This window comes from Stegostoma tigrinum, chromosome 2, assembly GCF_030684315.1.
Source record: "Stegostoma tigrinum isolate sSteTig4 chromosome 2, sSteTig4.hap1, whole genome shotgun sequence".
Lineage (NCBI taxonomy): Eukaryota > Metazoa > Chordata > Chondrichthyes > Orectolobiformes > Stegostomatidae > Stegostoma > Stegostoma tigrinum.
In genome coordinates, this window is record NC_081355.1 from 117,410,050 (window position 1) to 117,433,936 (window position 23,887).

Consider the following 23,887-nt stretch of genomic DNA (forward strand, 5'->3'; position numbering starts at 1 on the left):
GAGGAGAAATTTCTCCAAGTAGAGAATAGTTATCCGGTGGAATTCACTAACAGAAACTGATTGAAGCCAAAGTATTGTGTGCTTTCAAGAGGAGGGAGGTACAGTCACAGTGAATGACACAGCAAGCTGGAGAGGTCATATGGCCTACTCCGACCTTCTTTGTCTCTATGTTACATGCATCATGTCTAATCAGTGTCTCTCATTTTGTTGTATCTACACAGGTTGGACTGAGACTAAATCAGTGATACTACTTCTCACAGATCTGCCATGGTTCACACAGAGATGGTCCTTCCAGTTCCTGCTGATTCCCCACACTCAGGCCATCTCCTATTCAGGACCCACTCCATCGCAATTTCCTCCAAACCACTTTCTACTTGGAGCACAGAGAGATGAGTCTCAGTTCTGGGGCTTCACATCTGTCTCTGTACCTATAAATGCAAGCAAACCCTGGTTCACGTATCTGCTGTTTTGTTTCCCAATACCTCTACCCTTCAGTAGGATGAGAACACACACGAGAACTTGAGACAGTGTTCCAAGACAGGGGACGGCAAGCCCAAATTCCAGATCCAACCAAATTAAAAGGAGCAGGCTATTGAGTTGGCAGGACAGCATGGGCAGCAGGCTCATTCAGACAGTGGGACTGGATATGCCTTGTCATCTATTGAGCAGCTTCTCAGATCTGCATATCAAGCACAAGGATTTACTGCAATCTTCGGGAAAACTGGCTCCGTACATTATGAGCATATCTTTGTGTTTTTCTCTGCAGCCTCAGGATCACGATCACAGACCCACTAGAATAAACAAGTAAGAGATTGAGACTACAGAGCTCTCTTTCCCAGCTCTGCATGGCTTGCCACTGCAGATGATGATGCCTGGACTCTGACAGCGCAGCCTGACTAGCATAGAGACATCCACCTCAGTCAGCAATGTGCCAAGAGTAAACTTGGGCTCACAAACTGGTGAGCACAGCAATGGCATGGGCCTGAAGCTACATGAAAACTAAATGGCCAAAAACTGAGAACTGAGCAGAGCAGCCAGAAATTTAGTGGAGACTGGTTGAGGAGTCTCCGGACATTCTCGTTCATGCTGTGACTTTGGCTTATAAGCATATAGCTGTCTCCATGGATTGGGCAGTTCAGCAGAATATCTGTTGGGCATGCAGTCCATCGCTCATCATTCATTGCACGAGCAAGAGGATGCCGAGGGTCCTTGATCTCACTGTGGGTGTCCCCCATTCCTTTAGGAGTTTCGGGAGGTGCCATTGTGCACCACCACAGGGAGGGCGAGTGACAGACAGACAGACCACTCAGGACACCCCACAAGAGCCCAGTCACTTCAGCTCCCCTTTGCCGCTAACCCAGACATCAGGGGAACAGGACACCAAACAGGATGCCCATCAAACTCATCTATGGGAAGGGAGCAAAGCAGTCAACAAGGCTGTAACAGTTCAGCTGTGGCTGGAGGTGGTACTCAGGTTTAGGGTCGGGAGAGAAAGATTGAAGACTGAAGTCATTTTGGGTGCAGGAATGTGAACCTTCAATGAACCACTATATTGTAAGTAAATGTATAACACTTTTTATACTTGTTCTAAATCCTGTGTTGTCAATCTGTAACAACATCTAACAGTTTGAGTTTTCTTTCAAGAATAACATAAGGTGCAAAGAGAGACCGAGGCACACATGCACTTCAAGTGCAGCACTCTGGGGAGCACTAAGACTCTTATTCAAATGTAACATCTGCTAGGATGAAGCCTGTAGAGAAGTGTAAATGCAAGCTAGCTGCTTATCTTAAAGGAGTCTTTGTCATTTGGTCACCAGTCTAATTCTTGGTGATAGGTGAAAATTACTTGCATACTAAACTTTGTGTCATAAAAGCACTGCCCCATGTAAACCCACATAACTAGTCTGATGTTGTATCAGAGATAATGAGAACTGCAGATGCTGGAGAATCCAAGATAACAAGGTGTGGAGCTGAATAAACACAGCAGGCCAAGCAGCATCTTAGGAGCACAAAAGCTGGTGTTACGGGCCTAGACCCTTCATCAGAAAAGGATGAAGGGTCTAGTCCCGAAATGTCAGCTCTTATGCTCCTAAGATGCTGCTTGGCCTGCTGTGTTCATCCAGCTCCACACTTCGTTAACTAGTCTGATGTGCTGTGAAGCATTTTGAGCCCAGGTTTATTGGCAAGAAGGGGCAAAAAATACACAATGCAAGACCAACAGAGCAAGGTACAATATCACTTGGAGGAAACAAGCATTTTCTTTTGGGCAGGCATACAAGTGACAACTGGCTACTACTTCTGAGTGTCAGCTAATGTTCAAGGAAGGTAATGCATTCCCAAATCTAGCCACTGCTAGGTTTTTGCGCACTGATCTGCCTCATCACATGACTTTCCTGGCTTCATCAGCCCCATCCTCAGTAGCAGTGCCACCGTCCTCAGCAACTCTAGAACATTCCCCTTCTTCCTCATCTGACGAAACAAGTAACTCGTCCATCACACCCTCTTCAAAGTTCTTGTACATCACTGAGCTACACTGTGAAGGATATAGCAACCAATCCCCGTTTGAGAGATCCCATCCAGCAGGTAACAGACTGGTCCTACTCTGTGCTTCTGGCAACACAAACGGATCTTCCTAGAGATGGGCCTGGGTTCAGAAGAAATTAGGTGTTTTTTTTCTTTATTCATTCACGGAATAAGGGTGTCACTGGCTAGGCAGCATTCACTGCCCATCCCTAATTGCCCAGAGGGCAGTTAAGAGTCAACCACATTGCTGTGGGTCTGGAGTCACATGTTGGCCAGACCAGGTAAAGATGGCAGTTTCCTTCCCTAAGGTGCATGAGTGAACCAGATGGGTTTTTCTGACAATTGACAATGGATTCATAGTCATCATTATATTCTTAATTCCAGATATTTACTGAATTCAAATTCCACCATCTGCCATGGCAGGATTCGAACCCAGTCCCTAGAATGGGTCCCTACGTCTCTGGATTAATAGTCCTGCATTAATACTACTAGGCCACTTCCTTGGTCTTGCAAAAATATTTATTGTTCACTCATTTGGAAGCACCTGCAAAGCCCATTTCAGAAGAATGGCCAATGGTGATTCCTTACTTGCTCCTTCACTTCACCCCACCCCATATCTCAGAATCTGCAGTTATTCCTGTTCCCTTCTCCTTTTTCATCTTCCCAGTCTTGTCAACGTCAGGGTTCAGTGCTTACAACACCTGGCACTGAACTCCACATCCATGAAAGGAGTTGTGGAACAAGTGTACACTTTTCATTTGTGGTCTTGACATGGTGAATGTAGCCTGTGGGCATTGTCACAATAATTTTCCATTGGTAGAAGATTGCCCCACCATACCCAGTACACAGACAGCTCCTATCTCTGTAACTCATGACTAGTCTTCCCCTTTCCAGCTGCTTACCGGTATGACATCTCTGCTGTTTAAGTAAACATTATTTCTATGAACGTGAATGATACCTTCACTTAAACAATGCTGCACTAAATAAGGTGAAGTGCTTCAGCTTGTGCAAATTGTTCTACAGGTGGAACTTCCCAACTTGATCCCATCTTGTTAACTTGAAGCTGTAGCGACTTATCATTTCCAGCTGGTTTTGCATTAACATCCATCCCTCACAGAAGCCAACATCAGCAGTGTTCATAAGTGTGAGCTGCCCTTATCATGAAAGCTATTAATTAACACAACATGGCTGGTAGGGAGTGTTCTTAAGCTTTGGGAGGATAGTGGCACTGATTTTCCATTATTGTTTGTCTTCACGATAAACGCTTTATAGGACTGCTCATGCAGTAGGATTTTGAGTTTTGCTTTTGATTGTCTCCTTTAGGTATTTAGTTGACCTCATAGGCACATGCAAACATATCTGTGAACCCTCCCTTTTGCACTGCACATTCTCATATTCCTGTTTTGAAAGAGAACAGAGTTGTGACAACATGGTAGTTGTTAACTTTTGTTTTAATTGTTTTCCCTTGCAGTTACTCCCTTCTTTATATATTTTCTACCCCCAGACCAAACTCCCCTGCTCCCCCATCCTGACTCTATTTGACATAAGCTGGCCTGGTTCTTTCCTCTCCTTTCCCCTCTGTCCTCCTTCAGTCAACCCTATAACTCTGAGCCCTTTCGCTATATTCCTAAGCATTCCTTTGCTTTCCAATGAACTTCTGGCTGCAATACCCAGCCTGACCCTTACATCCTCTCCAATTCAGTTTCACTGCTTTATCTCCATCTCTCTCTCTCCCTCTCCCTCTCTTTCTCCCCCTTCCCAAATCCCATGCTTCATATCCAGCTTCCTGCCCTCATTGCCATTTTAACTTTGAGCTGCACAGTGGAAAATCGTTCATCCTCTCCATTCTGATATTTCCACTGCCCCTTACAATCCCATCCTGTAACCAACATTTTTTTAATCCCCAAACTTCACCTTACTGGAATGAGCCAGTGACATTGATGTGGCAAGCTAGTGGGCCCAGTCAGCCTTCACCCTGTGCACTGCAATGAGTTAAAATGTGAAAAGCTGATCTACATAGACTCTCGTCAGCGAACATGGAGGAAATCACTCTGAAGAGTGTTACCATTTAAGCAATCAAGCAATATGTTTGAGAAGCTCAAATACTCATCTAATCTGGGAGAATGCAATCTAGCCTTTCAAGTGCAAATCTAGTATATATGGTCGGGTTTTATAACACACCTTCCCAGAGTATGGGCTTGGGGAGGAATGTTCTTCAAAGCTTTGAAATAGAACCTCTCCATTGCTGTGACAGACTGGGTCATCAGGGTGTAGAATTTTCGATAAAGTGTGGAGCTGAATGAACACAGCAGGCCAAGCAGCATCTCAGGACCACAAAAGCTGATGTTTCGGGCCTTTAAAATGGTGACATTTTGCTAAAAATGTACAATGTGCTCGTTAGACCACACATAGAATATTGTGAACAGTTTGGACTTCTCTAAAAAATGATCTGGTGGCACTGGAGATAGTTCAGAAAAGATTCACTTGGCTGATTCCAGATTCTGTCTTATGAGGAAAGGGCAAGTAGTTTGGATCTGTACTCATTTGAGTTAGAAGAATGAAAGGTGACCTTATTGAAACATAAGGTAGTACTAGAGAGTTTATTTCCCCCTGGTGGGCAAGCTAAGGACCAGATGGGCATAATCTCAGAGTAAGGGGTAACCTGGTTACGGAAAGTAGTGAGGAGGAATTTCTTCTCTGAGAGGTAGCAAATATGTGGAATTCATTAACGCAGAGGTCTATGGGGGTTGGACTGTTAAGCATATTCAAAGCTGAGATACATATTTTTAATCATTAATGTTATTGAGAGCTATGAAGATGAGATATGAGTCTGGATTGAAGGATTATCAGATAAGCCATGATCTCACTAAATGGCAGAATAGACCTGATGGGCCAAATGGCCTAACTCGGCTCCTGGATCTTATGGTCTTACCTACATTATCCCCATAATTTATGCTATTGTTAACCATAAAATCATCAACCTCTAAATATACTCAAAAGATTGAGCTTCCACAGCCCACTGTGGTAGAGAATACCAAAGTTCCTGGTTCTAGGTTCTGCAACCAGCGGAAGCATCTAACCCACATCATTCCTGATGTCCTCCTTAGTATTTTGTAAGTATTTGAAGATGATGTTGCAATGATCTCCCTGTGGCAGATATCAGATATCTCTGAACATGCCTGAGCCATTCAGACTTGTCTCCCTTTTTGAACGTAGTTATAATCACAAGTCACTGCGTTCCTCTAATATGCAATCTCTTTCCCAGATGAGCAATATGAGGTTGATGTGGTAGGCAAGCAATATCTGGTTGCTGAGGAAGCAGTGCTTGTGGTCAAATTATCTGCAGCCTGAAAATGAAGGAGAAAGCATCTGCAGGATTTTAAACATTTGGGTCATTAAAAAAAATTACAAAGTACTTTGCAGTCTTTGATATCTCATTGGGATGAGCAATCCATGATGTAAGTGTCAACATCTCCCCAAGTGAAAATCATGTTTCCTGTCTCCAGTGTTCTGGTATCTAAAGCTCATCATAATTCTGCTGCAAATAAAAACGTGTGAAATAATGATTATTTGAATGCTTTGCCTTGGCATTATTTGTCATGTAATGCAAGGAATAGCATTCTAACATTTCATTTGTGAATATAATGGGAGACTTTGGCTTGCAACATTGTTTGCACAGTATTGGTCAGCTTTGTGTTAAGCATTATCCAGTCTGATTCAGGAGCCCCTCACTGGTTCAGGGGATTTTGCTACACTTGTTGCAGAAGAGGACAGTTGTGAAGTTGTATCCGAATCTATACTTCCTACTTATTATTTTTAATGACAACTACATTCGCCCTCTTATTTAAAACATATTTAGGCACAGCAGAGCACAATGATAACACTGGCATTGATTTAAATCTATATTTCACTTTAGAACATACATAGAACATTACAGCACAGAACAGGCCCTTCGGCCCTCGATGTTGCGCCGACCTGTGAACTAATCTAAACCCATTCCCCTACACTATCCCATTGTCATCCATATGCTTATCCAAGGACTGTCTAAATGCCCCTCATGTGGCTGAGTTAACTACAGTGGCAGGCAGGGCGTTCCACGCCCTTACCATTCTCTGAGTAAAGAACCTTCCTCTGACATCGGTCTTAAATCTATCACCCCTCAATTTGTAGCTATGCCCCCTCGTACAAGCTGACGTCATCATCCTCAGAAAAAGACTCTCACTGTCCACCGTATATAATCCTCTGATCATCTTGAATGTCCCTATTAAATCCTCTCTTAGCCTTCTTCTCTCCAATGAGAACAAACCCAAGTCCCTCAGCCTTTCTTCATAGGGCCTGTGCTCCAGACCAGGCAACGTCCTGGTAAATCTCCTCTGCACCTTTTCCAATGTTTCCACGTGCTTCCTGTAATGGGGTGACCAGAACTGCACGCAATATTCCAAATGAGGCCGCATTCTGATACCTAGCAATATTTTTGAACTGAAGTGTCAAATAGTCTTAAAATGAGACTGAATGGGCATTTGACTTTTTTGGAAGAGAAAAGTATGGTAATGTTTCCTGTAGCAGTTTCCAAGATGATTTTTTTGGCTTATTAACTATAGCCAGCTTCATTTCCCCAGCACTTTTTCTCTCCTGAATCCCTTTTGCCGCTTGTTGGCTTGGTAGTTTTAGAATATTATTTGTACCGTGATGACAGATGTAAAGTATTTATACAACTCTGGTGCCACTTCCTGATTCCTCATTATTTCCGGAGCCTCATTCTCTGAGCAGTTTATGCCTGTTTTGGCTTCTTTCCTCCTTTTTAAAGAAGCTTTTACTGTCCACTTTGATATTACTTGCAAAATTACACTCAAAGCTTCTTCTTATCAATTGAACTTCCCAGTTTACGTGACTATGAAGGCATGATAAATGTACCGCCTTTTTTAATATGCCTTTGTTATTTCCCAATTTATTCTCTATCCTACCATGTTGTTAGTATAAGAGGGACTATGAACCACACCATTCATTATTCTTCTTCACTTCATTATTTCTGACCTCCACCTTCCAGGCCAAAATCATTTCTTGTTTTAACATTTTAATTGATCCCTCATGAATAAATCTACTTCCCTGCTTTTAGACTCTATTCTTTCATCAACAAATGCCAAAATTCCATTTGTCTTCCTTATTTCTTGTTATACATGCACACTAGTTTTCTGTGACTCATGCACAAGGATACCTAGATCCCTCTGCACTGTAGCACTCTGAAGTTGCTTGCTACTTCAATAATAAGTTGCCTTTCTATTCCACTGACCAGAAAGGATAACCTCACAGTTATCCATGTTACACTCCATCTACAAAATTTTGGCCCCTTTCACCTAACCTATCCCTACCCATTTGTAAATTTCTTTATTGCAATTTATTTTCCCACCTATTTCGGTGTCATCTGGCTACAGTACCTTCTATCCCTGTATCCACATCATTAATGTAGATTGTAAATAGTTGGGGCTCAAGGGTTGAACCCCATTGAGAAAACTCCAAACACAGGTCTTGGGGATGTATCTTTAGTCAGGGCTCAGGAACTAGAAACTGGTTTAGTCCCTGGGTCCCAGTCACACTTCATCAGCCCATGTAATTTTCAATGCTCCAGCAAATTAAAGGCTAGCTAGTGGAGCCAGCAGCCAACCAGGAAAGCTGGTGAGCTACTGAAACCGGGAGTCAAATGGAAGGCCACAGGGCAATGTGCCAACCCACTGATGTGAATAAGGAGTCAGTCAGGGGCAGGTGGAGAAACGACATTTCCCTTTTTGCTGCTGGGCACAATCCTGGAGGGTCAATTTAACTCGATGCGGTCAGTGAACCAGCTGAGACCCGGCCGTTGTTGCAACTCTAGGAGTTCAACTGAAAGGCCTTCATATGGATACCCGAGAGCATGGAAAAGCATCTAATCGTTATTCCTTAACTGGTGGCCACTGGTGTCTGCAGGCAACCAATCTGACTCCAACAATGCTCTCCAGGATCTTGATGGGGAACCAGCATAAAGGCAAGCAGTGCGAATACATGGCTGCCCAAGTCCAATCCAACCCCGAACTTTTTAAAAATTCAGGCCACGGGTTTGCCTACTGGGCAGAAACCCAGCTGTGAAATCAGTAAGGGTGCTACAGTTCCTCTCCGTTTCAGTGAACTAGAGTGGGAAAAATATCAGTTACTTCTCACTGCTAGTCAATGTTCCCTCACGAAAGCACAAAGTGTGAATAATATATAAGCTGTGATGGCCTTGGAGTCAAATGTTGTTGAAACTCACCCTCTTACCTCACCGAACATCCAAAAAACTGAATAACTGGTTGCACACACAAAACTGCACTCAGTACAAATAGGTTTCACAGACTGCAGTTACTGAGAATCATCCATGATATTCACGAGAAAGTAGAGTCGATAGCCATGGGTAATTTTACAAAAATGGTGCAGTTCAGAGCAAAGCTTTATAAAGCAAATTGAGCAAATCATCAGCAGCATGAAATGGTTTTCCAAAAGTTTGTGTTTCAAGATTTCTGTCTGCAAAATGATAGCATTGACCTGAAGTAAATGTATGAGCAACTCCTTTTCCATGTTGTTCCAGAAAAATATAATAATAATTTCTCCTAGATATACAACAGAGCTGCTATTATTCTAATCATCATTCTGGCACTTGATTGCTAAAACATCCCTGCATTCCATAACTGCCATGGAATACATTGAAATCACTGAGCAAATAAAGATGGAAAGAAAATGAAAATCAGCTGCAAGATGAATAAAGAAGCCAGGATGCAAACTAAAGGTAAATAGGGATCTGCCCAGAGTGACATGAATTAACAAAGAGCACAGAAGCACAGTCAAGAACGTAACCAACAAGCTGAGAGACAGCTGTCACAAGAGATTAGCAGCAAACTGTTTCACAAATAGGGAGCTGCCAACGGTGAAATAGCCAAGAATGAAGAAATAGGGAATAAATCATTTATTAAGTCAAAAATGATGACTTTTGTAAACTCAGTTCAATTTGCTCCCAAAGATCACATTACAGTGTTATTCAATCTATGAAGTTAAAAGAAGAAACTGAGATTTACTATAATATTTTCAGGTTCATTTCAGAAAGACAAGATAATCAGCTGAAATGTAGCACCATTAAATCACAGAGAAATGGAGTAGGAGGCACCATCTGGCAGCCTTCAGCACTTACACTCTGCATCAAGTCTGGATTTCAGCCATGTTACTAACATGGCTTATGATGTAACATCACAATCAAGTTTTTCTGAATGAAAAATGAACAATATCCATTTTTTTAAACTCATGTTATGTGGGTGTTATTGGCAAGGCCAGCATTTACTGCTCATCTATAAATGGCCTTAAAAAGGTAATGATGTGCGACCTTTCACTGCTGCTGTAATCCACGTGAAGGTGCTCTCACCATACTGGCAGACAGGAATCTGCTAGTGAAGATGAAGAAACACTGATGCGTTTCTAGGTTGAGACGCCATGTGACTTGGAAATGACCATGTTGTCATGTGCTAGCAGTCTTTGTTCCTCTAGGCATTAAAAGTCACATCATCTGTAGAAGGAGGCCTGGTAATTTATTGCAGTACATCCTGCTAACAGGAATCAATGCAGTACTAGTACACCAACAATTATACATCAAATAGGTGTCAATTAAGCAAGTTGCTTTGACCTGGATGGCGTCAAGCTTCTCAGATGTTGTTCATGTAGAGAATATTCTATCACATTTTTGGATGTATGCCTTGGTGATAGTGGACAGAGAAGTCAGGAGTTGAGTCATGCCCAAACTTTGATTTGTTATTCACCACAAGATTAATCAATTGATCAAGTCTAATTTTCTGTCCCCATATTGCTGATGTGGATCTCGGCAACAGTGAGTCTGTTAAATCTCAAGGTGGCTAGACTCACATTTATTGGAGATGCTCATTGCTTGGCATGTATGTGGCACAAATGTAACTTTCCATTTATCAATTCAAGTCTGAACATTGTTTAGTGTGGCTGCATGTGAGCATGGACTCCTTACTTTTCCAAAGAGCTGTGAAGGAAACTTATAGTTTTGCAAACTGATCTTACAAAGAAGGATAGTCATTGATGAAGCAGCCAAAAATGAAAAATCAAAGAACTGTGAGTGGAGATCTGAAACAAAAACCGAGATTGCTCAAAAAACTCAGGTTAGGGTCACAGGACCCGAAACATTAACTCTGTCTTTTTCCTTCACAGATGCTGTCAGACCTGCTGAGCTTTTCAAGCATCTTTGTTTTTGTTCAAAAAACTCAGGTCTGGCAGCATCTGTGGAGAGAAAGCAAAGTTAACATTTTGAGCCTGTGACTCTTGTTCAGGTAATAACTTTAACTGTTTCTCTTTCCACAGATGCTGCCAGAGCTGCTGAATTACTCCAACATTCTCCACTTTTGTTTCAAAATTCCAGCATCCACAGTACTTTGCTATTATTTAAAAAGGCAGCAGGTTTTGTGATAGGTCATTAATAATTTCTGAAACAATGCATGTAAATGAAAGGATGTATAAGCCATCAGATAGAGTAAAGAACTAAACTGAACAAGAGGTAAAAAGGAAAACCTGAAGCTTGCAAAAGGTGTAGGTTCAGTTGTAGAACTTTAAAAAGTTTTCAGTGAATGGAAGGCTGGTAACATGAATGATGAATTTGGATAGAGAACTCAAGGGCAGAGAATAGTGAAATTTTATGAAGTGGACTGCAGTGACTGAAGAATGTGTGTTAAGAGAAGATCAAAGTTACAGTAGCGCAAAGCCTTGAAGGGAATTCAAAGGATAAACAAAAATCTTGAAGTTAAGCAGGTGATGGGAATATAGGATTTACAATTTATGGCATTTAAACTGAGTTATAGCTCCCAGAAGTCAAGACCCAGTTAATAAGGCATGAAGTGAAAAAAATTTGAACCATGAGAGAATAAAAATGTGAATTTTAGCAGTAAAAATTGGAGAGGCAAGGAACAGATTGTAACAGTCAAAGTGGAAAAATGTGTTCAATGTAATGATGTGGGGCTATTAGCTAAACTGCTAGGTTTCTTATTGCATTACAAGGAGACGCACAGCAGGATTCAATAAGAGGGCAATCGGAGGATAGAAAAATTAAGGTTCAAGGTAATTAAACAATGACAAAAATCAACAAAGGGGCAGCTTTGGTTTTGTTATTAATAAAAAAACTGACAATAACATGATGCAATTTTGATTTATCTGGGTTTCAGGCTGGGAATTCCTTCTTTTTATTCAGGCAAAGTGTGGAGCTTGATATCTTTAATGTGACAGAATCACCCGACCCTCACCTTCACCAGAAAGAATGCCCACTGGATCAAGTGCCAATCAGGCACTAAAGTGGTGTCCAACAGGTTTCTCAGTCAATCAAGTCCCACAACAGGGATGTTCCACCCACCCTGAAGCTGGGACAGCACTGAGCTGTGGAAGGCTCAGGCTGCTGGCTGAACACTAAAACAACAGGACAGCAAGAAGGCAAGGGATTTTTCTTTTGATGGGGCGATAGGGATAGCGACATTGGAGACAAAGCAGAGAATGACTTTCAAGAACCACTGCTGTCCCCCATGCTCTTGATTATCCTCAGACTGGGACAAATGAAGGTGTTCCTCCCCACCACCCCACCCCAAAACCAACTGATAGGTCACCACAACTTCAGTCAGGAAGGCAGTTAAAATCGGGCCACAGGTGGGTCAAAGGAGGTTGATCATAGACCTTCCCTCCCAGTACTTCATCATTGAGGTGGCAGGCAGGACAAATAACCAAGCATGTTAGCACTGATGATACCTGCCTCCTTCCTTCATATCACCCTAGTACCAACCTGCCTAACTGACTTGTGCATCAGACCTCACTGTGGAAAAAACTTTGAACATTCCATTTATACCAAAGAATACAGGGAACCATTAAGCAACAGCATCATGAAAGAAGTAATATTAGATAAACTAATGAGGCTGAAGGAAAATAAGTCACCTTGCCCTGATGGCTTGCACCCTATGATCCCAGAAGTGGGAGCAACAGAAATAGTGGAGGTATGGGTTGTGATTTTCCAAAAACCATTGGATTCTGATGAAATTCTGGAAGATTGGAAAACTGCCTGTGTGACACACCTTTTCTAAAACAGAGGGAGGCAAAAAGCAGGTCGATCAGCTAAACATCTATTGTTAGAAAAGTACTGAAATCAATTATTAGGGAAATACTGGTCCAACACTTTGAATATCATAATCTATTCAAGGAGCATCACCATGGATTCATGAAAAAAAAAATCATGTTTGACTAATTTATTAGAACTTTTTGAGGAAGTCTCAACCAGAGTGGATAGAGGGGAACCAGAAAGTGTGTTGAATGCCTTCCGTAAGTCAAAATCAACAAGGTACCTCACAAAAGGTTAAGTCATTACAGTCCATGATGTTGGAGGTAGCATATTGGCATGGATAGAGAATTGGCTCATGGTCAGGAAACAGTGACTGGGGCTAAGCAGTTCTTCTCCAGGTTGGCAAACTGTAACCAGTGGAGTTCCACAGGGAACCACACTAGCACCACAACTGTTTATATTATACATTAATGACTTGGAGGAAGGAATGTAAATTTAGCAAAATTTGCAAATTACACTAAAATAAGTACAAAGGCAGGTTGCTAGCAGGATACAAACAAATGAGAGATAGCGATAGGTTAAGTAAATGGGAAAGTGTTGGGAAATGTGAGATTGTTCATTTTGAAAGGGAGAACAAAAGAAGAGTATGATTTAAATTGAGATAAACTGCAGAAAGCTGCAACACAAAGGGACTTGAGAGTCCTTATGCATGAACCAGAAAGTTAGCACATTAGTGCAGCCAGTAATCAGGAAGGCTAATGGAATGTTGGCCCTTACTTCAAGGGTGTTGCAGTAGGACTTGCCTATTTGTACTCCTACTGTACAAGGTGCTGGTGAGACCACATCTGGCGCAATGTAAGCAGTTTTGGTACTCTTTTTAGAGGAAGGATATTATTTCATTGGAGGCAGCTCAAGAAGGTTCACTAGGATGATCACAAGCACGGAGGGACTGTCTTATCAGCAAAGGCTAATCACGTTGGGACCCTACTTACTGGAGTTTAGAAGAACGAGAGGTGATCTGATGGAAACATATGGGATTCTTAAGGGGCTTGACAGGGTAAATGCTGAGAGAATAGCTCCCCTCCCAGAAGAATCTAGGACCAGAGGACATAGGTTCAGAATAAGTGAGCACCAACTTAAGATTGAGATGAGGAGGAATTTCTTCTCTCAGAGGGTTGTGTGTCTTTGGAACGCCTTGCCACAGAGTGCTGTGGGGGCAAAGTCCTTGTGTGTATTTAAGGCTGAGATAAGTCCTTGTGTGTATTTGAGGCTGAGATAAAGATAAGTTCTTGATCAGTGAGAAAATCAAGCATTATGGGAAAAGTGCAGAAACGTGGATGTGAAGAATGCTGGATCAGCCATTTCCTATTGAAATGGCAGCAGGCTGAAGGGGGCAAATGGCCTGTTTTTGTTTCTATTCTTATTGTCCACTTCTCCTTACCATTTCCTTCCCTGTCACTTCCCAGGAAGATGAAGGCTTAACCATAGGGTCTGTGAAACAATTGCAGATTGAAATAACAGCAATAGAATTGATGCAGGAAGCAGATGGTAAAGCTTAATGTCATAAAGACACACATAGAAGATGACTCCACACTTCCTTGTAGAAACAGTGATAGCTTATAAACGATGATTACAGCACTGAGGAAGAAGACTCAGACACCACTGGAGTTGAAAAAATTGTCTAAATTGAAGAAATTGCTAGTAACAGTGTAATATATTTTTGTTAAAATTTAGGAGGTAGAGCCAAATAAGTGGCATGACCAACAAGATAGACTACAGAAGAGTGGCACATGGACAGAAGGCTTGTTCAACTGTGTCAAGTCAGAAGAAGGCTCAAGGGACAACGCATCCATCATGCTGGTGTTTCTGAGCCAGTGGAACATTGCTCACCACTGGGATGTTAAGGTCATCAAATTGGGATTCCAAGAATTGACAAGCTTGCTAACAGAATGCAACAATGGACTTCTCACTAATGAGTGAATTATTATCTCATTTTCTTTTTGCAATTCAGCAATGAAAATTATCAACAAACTAATTATATTTTTAATACTTCTAAAAAATTCCACGAATGATTAATACAATGCCAAAATGCATATGAACATTAAAAAGTCACTCCTTGGCAAAGTGGGGTTTTTTCTCATTGTGGTGAGAACACAGCTTATTGACAAAACGGCATGAAGATGCAAAAAAGATTGAGAAAGGGTTGCATTTGGCTATTTGTGTCATTTGCTTTGTTATCATCAAAACTGATCTCTCTCAAAGTTTCAGTTTGCAATGATCAATCACGTATGCGGTCTGCTAACAGACAGATTGTTATGTTTATACCTGCCGCAGGACCTTAGTGAATTGCACTGGTTAACAAATTTCATCGAATTGTCAGTACCTCACATTTCTCTTTTAAAAATTCCCTGGCAGACATTAGAAGGCAAAAATTAACATTGTTCAGTTTGCTAAATTATGGGTTCATTAATGCTGGGTTTGATGTATTCTTGACATGTGGAGATCACTTTCATATTCAATATCACTACAACGAACAGGATTTGCTCACCCAAGTCATGGACAGCTTTGTTAATTAGATTAGATATTTTCAAATTAAAGTACTAAGGGACAAGAGCCCCTTCCTGTAGGTCAGAAAATAAGGCATAATGGTGAGTGGGATATAAAATATGCAAGAAATCGTTAGACACTTGAGATTGTATGGCGTTCTCAAATATAAACCTAGCAAAAAGCTCACCGAAATCAGTTCTTGGGAGTAACAGAAACATAAATAAGCAATTCAACATTCAAGTGATTTGGGTAAGCAACAGGACAATGTTGCAGATGTGAAAATGAGGTGTTGGCGATCTAGGTAGAACGTGAAATTAAAGCTCAGCTCAGGGTCTAACAAGATATACTGAGTGAGAGAGACTGGCTCAGGACTGAAATAGTTGCCATGGAGAGAACTGCAGCTGGTGACAAAGGAACACAGAATTTGCAGAACTGAGTTGGAAGAAGTTGTGACTAATGTATGAACTGATGCTATGCTTGATGCCATGCAGCCAGCCAATAGCATCAAAGGAGTCAAGATGGAATGATGGACAGGTAGAGTTGAGTACTTGTGGAATCTAATGCTGAACTTGTATGTGCCCACATAAATAAGGAAGATTTCCTTTAAGAAGTACAAAAATGATAATATGTGACCAAGAGAACTGCCAAGCACTGCATGTTAGTTAAGTACCATGAACCAGAATAGTCTCTGATTATTTTCATCATAGTAATGTAACAGAAGGAAAATAATTACATGCAGAATTGCAATTTAGACTGTTTTTCTGTGAATAATGTGCACCTTGAAAATGTTATTTTGTTCCCTTACACTGAGTGAGTTCCACTCAGTTCAATGTTCCATTAGCTAGCTAGTATCAAAGGCTGAGATTCATGCTCCTTTCCGAAGAAAATATATTTTCCATCCAAAAAAATGTATAAAAGAAGCAGCTATTTCTCAAAGCTTGTGTACCTTCTGCTTCTGGAGCATGTTTTCAGCAAATTATGGTATTACTGGCAGCCTTATAAGTTCAAAACATTTGTTTCCAAAATTAAAAGCTGCAGGAAATATGCATTTCTTTCAAAGAAAACAACTTTTAAAATTCTGAAACCTTACAGGGTTATCGTATGTTGCAATTTACAAAGCTTTCAAACAAACAGCGAATTTCTACAAAAGGATAATGTATAAATTCACAGTTATCCAAACCGCCGCAAATTTATCTTTAGAGAATTTAGTATATCGATACATTTTTCCAACCATTGGCTCTTCCCTGCTTGTAATCCATTCCAGATTTGGACCGAATCGAATAAACTTGAGTCGTTTAAATAACAAGATACTGAACAACATTCATTATTTTCTTTGTTTATTTTCACAATTTTCCCCTATCAATTTCCTTTTCCCCAATCCTCCTAAATACAGCCAGTAATGCCTTGCAGAGTACAGTTCTATAAAACAAGGCACCCTTTATCACTTCAAAGGAGAACCCATTGCCAAGGCAGCAGCTGCTGGCAGACCATTTAACTGCAAAGAGCCAGCTCCGGCAGAGGTCACTGGACAAATACAGTATTGGGAACCGGAGGCAGTTATTCTGCACTGACCCAGGGAAGTCAAGCCTTTCTGAGGTGTACAATGACAGTCACGGCTGAGATTACCTAACTCAGTAAAGACTGTAAATATTATGCAGGAACAATGTGAAATGGGTAGTTCAGTAATTCATGACATTAGTCAGCCATCGACAGAGCTATTTCCACTGAAGTGCATGTTAATATGCCTGATGTTCATCTCACAAGGTAGGAAGCAGGAGTTGGTCTGTCTTCCTCAATTGTTTGTTGACCGCTGATTCTAGTATAAATTCCAAACTGCTCCCCTGTTCTGTAGATCAGACCCTCCCTTTCCACCTCCTACCCTAACTCCTGGAACCCTTAACATGACTTCATCCACACTAAATGAGATTATTCTCAACACTGTCATTGCAGACCTCACAAGAAAACTGTGTAATGCTGGAAAACATGGGATTTTCATTTTTAAATCAATACTCGTGAATGACTGGGATGATTCAAAGACACACATTTTCAGAAAGAATAATCAAATAAATTGGAATGCTACAACAAGGATTCAGACATCAGTTGCTTCTTAAGGCAGCAAGTTTGTGATCTTAACTGAACCCATCTATTAGGCAGATGAAGATCAAAACAGCCCGTTTTTAAAGGCTGATCAACAAAGGTTTTTCAACACATCACCTTGGGAGGCCCCTCACCTTAAAAAAATTACTGGCCATTATTTAGCCTCCAATAGGGAACATCTTTACTTGCAATTTACACGCCCAAGTTCTCACTGACCATTATTTTTGTTCTGCACAACAGTGTGTCCAGGGCAGACATTTGTACTCATTTGTGCTGACAGATACTGAAGGGACTGGATAAAGTCCTTAAGGTGAAAATTATTCTATTTGTTAGGTATTTGTTTGATTATGAGCTTGTGAACACAGAATAAAGGTTTAGAGGAAGAAGAAATGGCGTACATCATGCCAGAATAGTGATGAAATGATCTTAATTTCCATGTTTATCGGTGACTGCAAGAAGTGAAAATAATGGAGCTGGATGGCAGCCACTCCCTTTATTTCCCTTAATTCAACTTTGCAGAAGCTTAAAGCAATTATTGGCATATAGAATGTTTTGCTACAATTTACTGCACAGGCATAGATTAGAGCATTTTTAAAAAGGAACTGGGCGAAGGATTAAAAGAGGAAGAATCTAACATAGGCAAAGTGGATTATAGTAAAAAGCTCCAGTTAGTAGGCTGGCATGACCTCTGTGCATTATTTACGCATTTGTTCCACTGCATCAAGGCAGAGGAAAAACAATACCACAGTTACTTTGTGTATTTATATCCATCTGTAACTGCAGCAGACGAGGCATTGGCTTTGTAGCATCATGTCATTGTATCAAGTAGAAAATAAGGTTCAAGAAAACTATTGTGTGTGGGTAACAATAATTATTATTATGCAAATAAATTGACAGGGCATAATATTTTGTCCAAACAGCTAAAACCAAGAATCAGAGGCGTACTGTAAAACCAAGATATTCAGCGTCATGGGAGCAATATAACCTGACTGTCTCATGAAGCAACAAAATTTGTACACCAGGTGCATCCGAAGAAATCTATAAGCTCTAAACAAAATAAAGATCAACCAAATCCTTCAAGAACACAAGAATCCATGAACTTTGACCAAGTAACTTGCAATTTTGAGGTTTTCACATTGTTTTAAAACAAAAGGCTTGCCATTTCGATTAACTGGCAGGGAGTTTGAAGATGGGGGAAGAAGGTTTTGTGATGCAGAGTCAATTAAAGAACAGGATCTAGGAATCCAAACAGATATCAGGACTGAATGGCTTCCTGCAATACGTTTGCAACATGGAACATGCTGAGACAACAGGGAGGATGCTAATGGTTATGGTTATCATGAGGTCTCCTTGACTTGGAGGTCTCAGGCAGTCCAAAATGACATTGAGAATGCCCAGAGGAGCTCCTACTTAACTGTGCAGTACCATGACCCAATTTTAGTCCATCCGCCCTGCTGGTGGGATATAGTCAGGAATGGTGTTCAAGGAACCTGGGGCATTGAGCAGCAGGTTTGATTCTATAAATGCAAATCGTAAAGCTGTTGCTTGATTTGTCTATAGAACAATTCTCCCAACTTTAGCACCAGTAAACAGATGTCCGAAAGGAGGACTCTACAAGGTCAAATGCTCAGAGCTGCTTTTGTTGCATCCGAATCACGTGAGTTGAAGTCAAGTTGTTCGTTCAATTTTATTCTCATCTTTTTCTGTACCAATGCGATGACTGCATTGGCTGAATAAGTCAACCACATTATATGGTTAGGTTCAGATTTTCTAATCACTTTTACTGATACTGGGATTTTACTCTAGATTTATTTGGTTTGTTAAAACTGAATTTAAATGCACAAACTGATCAGAACATGAACACATACTAGGATTTGGCAGAGAAGTAAAGGCAGGACAGGAAGCTGGTAACAAAGGCCCCCACACTGAGTCTTATTTCTGTTTCCACCTCACACAAACTGGAATGCATCCTCTCAACAATGACTGCCTTGCCAGCAATTCCCTCTTCTAATGTAATAACAAAAATATCATAAACATCATGTTTCTTTTCCGGGGCTTGAGGTCTTGAAAGTTTCTCTTTTTCCTCATGGCAAAACATTTCACCGATTTCTGAAAATGCAGGTTGACCAAACAACAACTTGGCTTGATGGAGCACTTTTAATGTGATAAAATATCTCAAAAGTGCTTCACCAAAGTATTAGCAAACATTTATCACAAAGCCACCTAAGGTGATATAAGGATAAAAGAAAAACAGCTTGTTAGATCCGTCATAAAGGAGGGGAGAGGTAGAGAGTGTGTGAGGGAGGGCTTAGAGCCAAGAAAGTCATAAATGTGGCCACAAATGGTGAGGCAATTAACATTCAGATGCGCATTAGGCTGCAATGAGAAAGCAGATGCTTGAGGGTGTCAAAATGGTGGACACAGAGTTAGTCAGGGGTGTCACAGAATCATAAAATCCCTACACTGAATAAGGTCATTTGGCCCATCGCATCCACACCGACCCTCCGAAGAGCAGCCACCCAGAACCATCCTATGCGTGAAATCCTGCGTTTCCCATAGCCAATCCACCTAGACTGCACATCCCTGGATACCATAAGCAACTTAGCGTGGCTTTGGACTGTGGCCGCTAAGCGGAACACCTGGAGGAAACCCATACAGACACAGGGAGAACGTGCAAACTCCACATAGAGTCACCCGAGCACAGAACCGAACCCAGGTTCCTGGCGCTGTGAGGCAACATTGCTAACCATCGAGCCACTATGTCTTCTTGAAATTGTAGAAAACAAGGAGAGAAAATTTTAAAGAGAGGTATTGCCAGACCAGGAACCAACGTAGGTCAGCAAGCACATGGGTGATGGATGTGTGATATGATGTAGGTAACAATGTTATGGATACCCTGAAAGGAACAGAGTGTATAAACATAGCAAAAAACAACAGAGTCAAAATGGGAGAAATTGGCAAAAATGCAGTATAATGGTTCCTTACTTGAATGTACACTGTATTCAGAACACAATAAGTGAGTTAACATCACGCATACTGTTACAAAAAACTTTTTATTAACTGGCACCTATGGGACCAGGAACGTGCTGGTTTCCAAAATAATCAAGACGTAAATATAACTGCAGTAAAGCTTGACTAAACAAAACTTTCGGACATCATTGCTCAAAAGATTTACGCAAAAACATCAACACACCTCCTAAGATCAATGTAAAATACAGTAAGTAACAGAAACATAATGCAGGGAATAGAAACGTCACTACTAAAAATTGTACTTAGAGCATAAATGCTCAGACATCTTAGCAGATCGCTGTATTTGAGGTATATATTTTTTGTTGGTTTATCAAGACTGCTGGTTGGTAAGGAGTCAGTTAAAAGAAAGTTAAAACAAATGGAAAATTCAGCATTCTGTATGAAAAGGAAGAAATAGGGTCAGAAACTGCTCTGTTAAGTTTGAATAAGAGTAATTACAAAGAAATGAGGGCAAAGCTATCAGGTTTAGACTACAGAGGAATTTAGCAGAAAAGAAAGTTGAGGAACAATGGTAGACTTTTAAGAAAATACTTCATGGTTCACAGCAAAAATAGATCCTGGTGAGAAAGCAAAATGTGAGGCTGGATGAACACAGCAGGCCAAGCAGCATCTCAGGAGCACAAAAGCTGACGTTTCGGGCCTGGACCCTTCATCAGAGCCAAGGACGACTTTAGGAAGGGATAAACCAACCATGGTCAAACGGACAAGTTGAGGATAGCATCAGATTGAAAGAACAAAAACATACAATGTAGCAAAGATTAATGGTAAACTAGGAGACTGGAAAAGTTTTAAAAACCAACAAAAGCTGCACAAAAAATAATAAGGATGGAGAAGATAAACTTTAGGGATAAATTTGCAAGTAAAATCAAGATGGACATCAAGAGCTTTTCTAAATATACGGAGAAAGAAAGAGGCCAAATGAAACATAGGCCCCTTTGAGAACAAGGCTGGGAAATAATAATGGGAGCCAGGAAATGGCATAGGAGTTAAATAAATACTTTGCATTAGCCTCCACAGGAGAAGATAAGAACAGCATTCCAAAATTATTAAATAATCAAGAGGCAAAAGGAGGAGAGGAAATAAATAGAATAACTAGATTTACAGAAAAAGGGCTGCGGAAACTAATTGGGCTAAAGAGGGATAGGTTCTCTGCACCTATGGATGCAACCTAAGATATTAAAAAGACAGTGCATACAGTGGTCGCAATTTTCCAAGTGTCCTTAGAAATTTATTGCAAAGTCACAGGGAATTGGAAAACTACCAAAGTGATACCTTTACTCAAAAAGGGACAGAACAATAGGCCAGTTAGCTCAACACCTGTAATTGAATGTCGTTGCAGAGCACTTGGAAGTATATCACATGATTGAGTAGAGTCAGCATGCCAACGTGAAGGAAAATCATGCCTGATAATTTGATTAGAATTCTTTGAGAAGCCGAATATTATTTAAATGGAGAGAGAATGCAGAAAGCCACACAACACTGGCATTTTGGGGGTCCCTGTTCATAGATCACAAAAAGCTGGCATTCAAGTTCAGCAGATAAAAGGAAAAGCAAGTGGAATGTTGTCTTTTGTTGCAACGGGAATGGAATATAAATGTACGGAGGCTTTGTTGAAACTATACAAGGCAATACTCAGATCACAGCTGGAATACATTGAACAGTTTAGGCCCCTTGTCCAAGGGAAGAAGTGCTGGCATTGGAGGCAGTCTAGAGAGGATTCACTGGCTGTAACCAGGCATGGAGGGACTGTTTTACAAGGAGAGACTGAGTGTATGGAATGTACTGCCAAAGGAAGTGGTAGAGGCTGGTACAATTGCAACATTTAAAAGGCAGATAGATGGGTAAATGAATAAGAAAGGTTTAGTGGGTTATGGGCCAAATGGTGGCAAATGGGACTTGATTAATTTAGGACATCTGGTTGACGTGGACGAGTTGGACTGAAGGATCAGTTTCTGTTCTATACTACTCTGTGACTCTATAACTGGGCTTGTACACTTTGAAGTTTATAAGAATAACAGCCAACCTTATTGAAATATACAAGATTCACAGAAGATGTAGCAGGGAAGATGCAGGCATGCAGTAGTGTTTCAGACAAGTGGTAATAATCTCAGAGTAAGGGATTGTCCTTTTAAAATAGATGTAGGAATAATTTCTTCTCTCAGAGGGCTGTAGAGATTGCAGACATTATATATTTGCAAGGCTGATATGGACAGATTTTTAATCCATAAGGAAATGAAGAGTTATGGGGAAAATGCAGGAAAGTGGAGTTGAGGATTATCAGATCAGCTATGGTTTAACATGATCAATCTCGCTTGACCTTAAACTTCTCATTAGATGCAGTTAGATCATTTGTGCTTTTATTCCTTATCTAATCAAACATATAAGCTTTGCAAATAGCATATTTATTCTTCATTGTTGTTATTAGTTACTGATTGACAGGAATGGCAAATAGGAACAAAGATACAAACAAAAGAAGTTGACCTAACCTAACATAAATAGAATAAACAGTCCAGTGAAATTAAACAGGAAAGGAAAAATACAATGGCATTTTCATTTAGCAAACCATCCTTTCAATTTTGAAAAAACAGGGTTTGAATTCAGCCCACTCTTGTGCGATGGAAATTTCTGTGTTGACTGTTGCAGTCTTACCAACTAGGTTTGGCTCAGTTTAGGCACAAGTCTCCATTTCACCCTCGGCCTTAAAACAAATTGAAAGCCACACTCCAAGTTTACATGAATGACGTGTACAAAATGCAAGAATTAACATTTAGACAATAATTGGTACACTCTGACACTGATTTAAGCTTTAGCACTTTGGGTTGATTCATTATGCAGGCAGCTTTGCTCCAGGTTCACATCACATTAAACTTAGGACTATCTGCCGAGTCAGTGATAAAAAAAGTCACATCTTCTGTTTATAATAGAAAAAGAAATTAATCTACATATATTGCACACCTCTTAGTATAAAATGGGAGAAACATAATTATATATACACATTTACAATGCTGAACCATTGGGATTATCCCTGTAAGGAGAGATCAGAGTTTAACTTGGCACAGTTACCTGACTCTGCAATTCACTTTGTTGCTTCAGGCGAAGGTTTTCTGGTGTATCAGCAACGATGGTGAATTGCTGCTTTGGGTAATGGCTGAAACACAAGACAATAGCAATCACAATCAATATATATCAGTAAGTATGTTAAATACAAAAATAAAACATGTTCTTCCCTATTTATATGGCTTTGTTATGTCCTATATTAATTAAATGAATTTAATGTCACACCAATTCAAGGACAGAACAGATACATAACAAATTACTTAGATAACAAGATGTAGAGCTGGATGAACACAGCAGGCCAAGCAGCATCATAGGAGCAGGAAGGCTGACGTTTCGGGCCTAGACCCTTCTTCAGCACCAAAACATCAGCCTTCCTGCTCCTCTGATGCTGCTTGGCCTGCTATGTTCATCCAGCTCTACACCTTGTTAGCTCAGATTCTCCAGCATCTGCAGTTCCTACTACCTCTACCAAATTACTTGTTTGGTTCCTAGGGTGAGTGAATTATTGTATAAGGAGGTGTTGAGTAA

General features: G+C 40.6%; 1 protein-coding gene across 3 annotated transcripts in view; it reads right to left on the bottom strand.

Moving 5' to 3' along the window:
• Positions 1–23,887, bottom strand: part of LOC125466429 (LIM zinc-binding domain-containing Nebulette) — a 278,097-nt gene that overhangs the window by 132,354 nt on the left and 121,856 nt on the right. For all 3 annotated transcript variants that reach the window (XM_048560919.2, XM_048560926.2, XM_048560935.2), the window contains one exon: positions 23,366–23,450. In XM_048560919.2, coding sequence (XP_048416876.1) covers positions 23,366–23,450 — 85 coding nt within the window. The remainder of the gene's footprint in view (positions 1–23,365; positions 23,451–23,887) is intronic.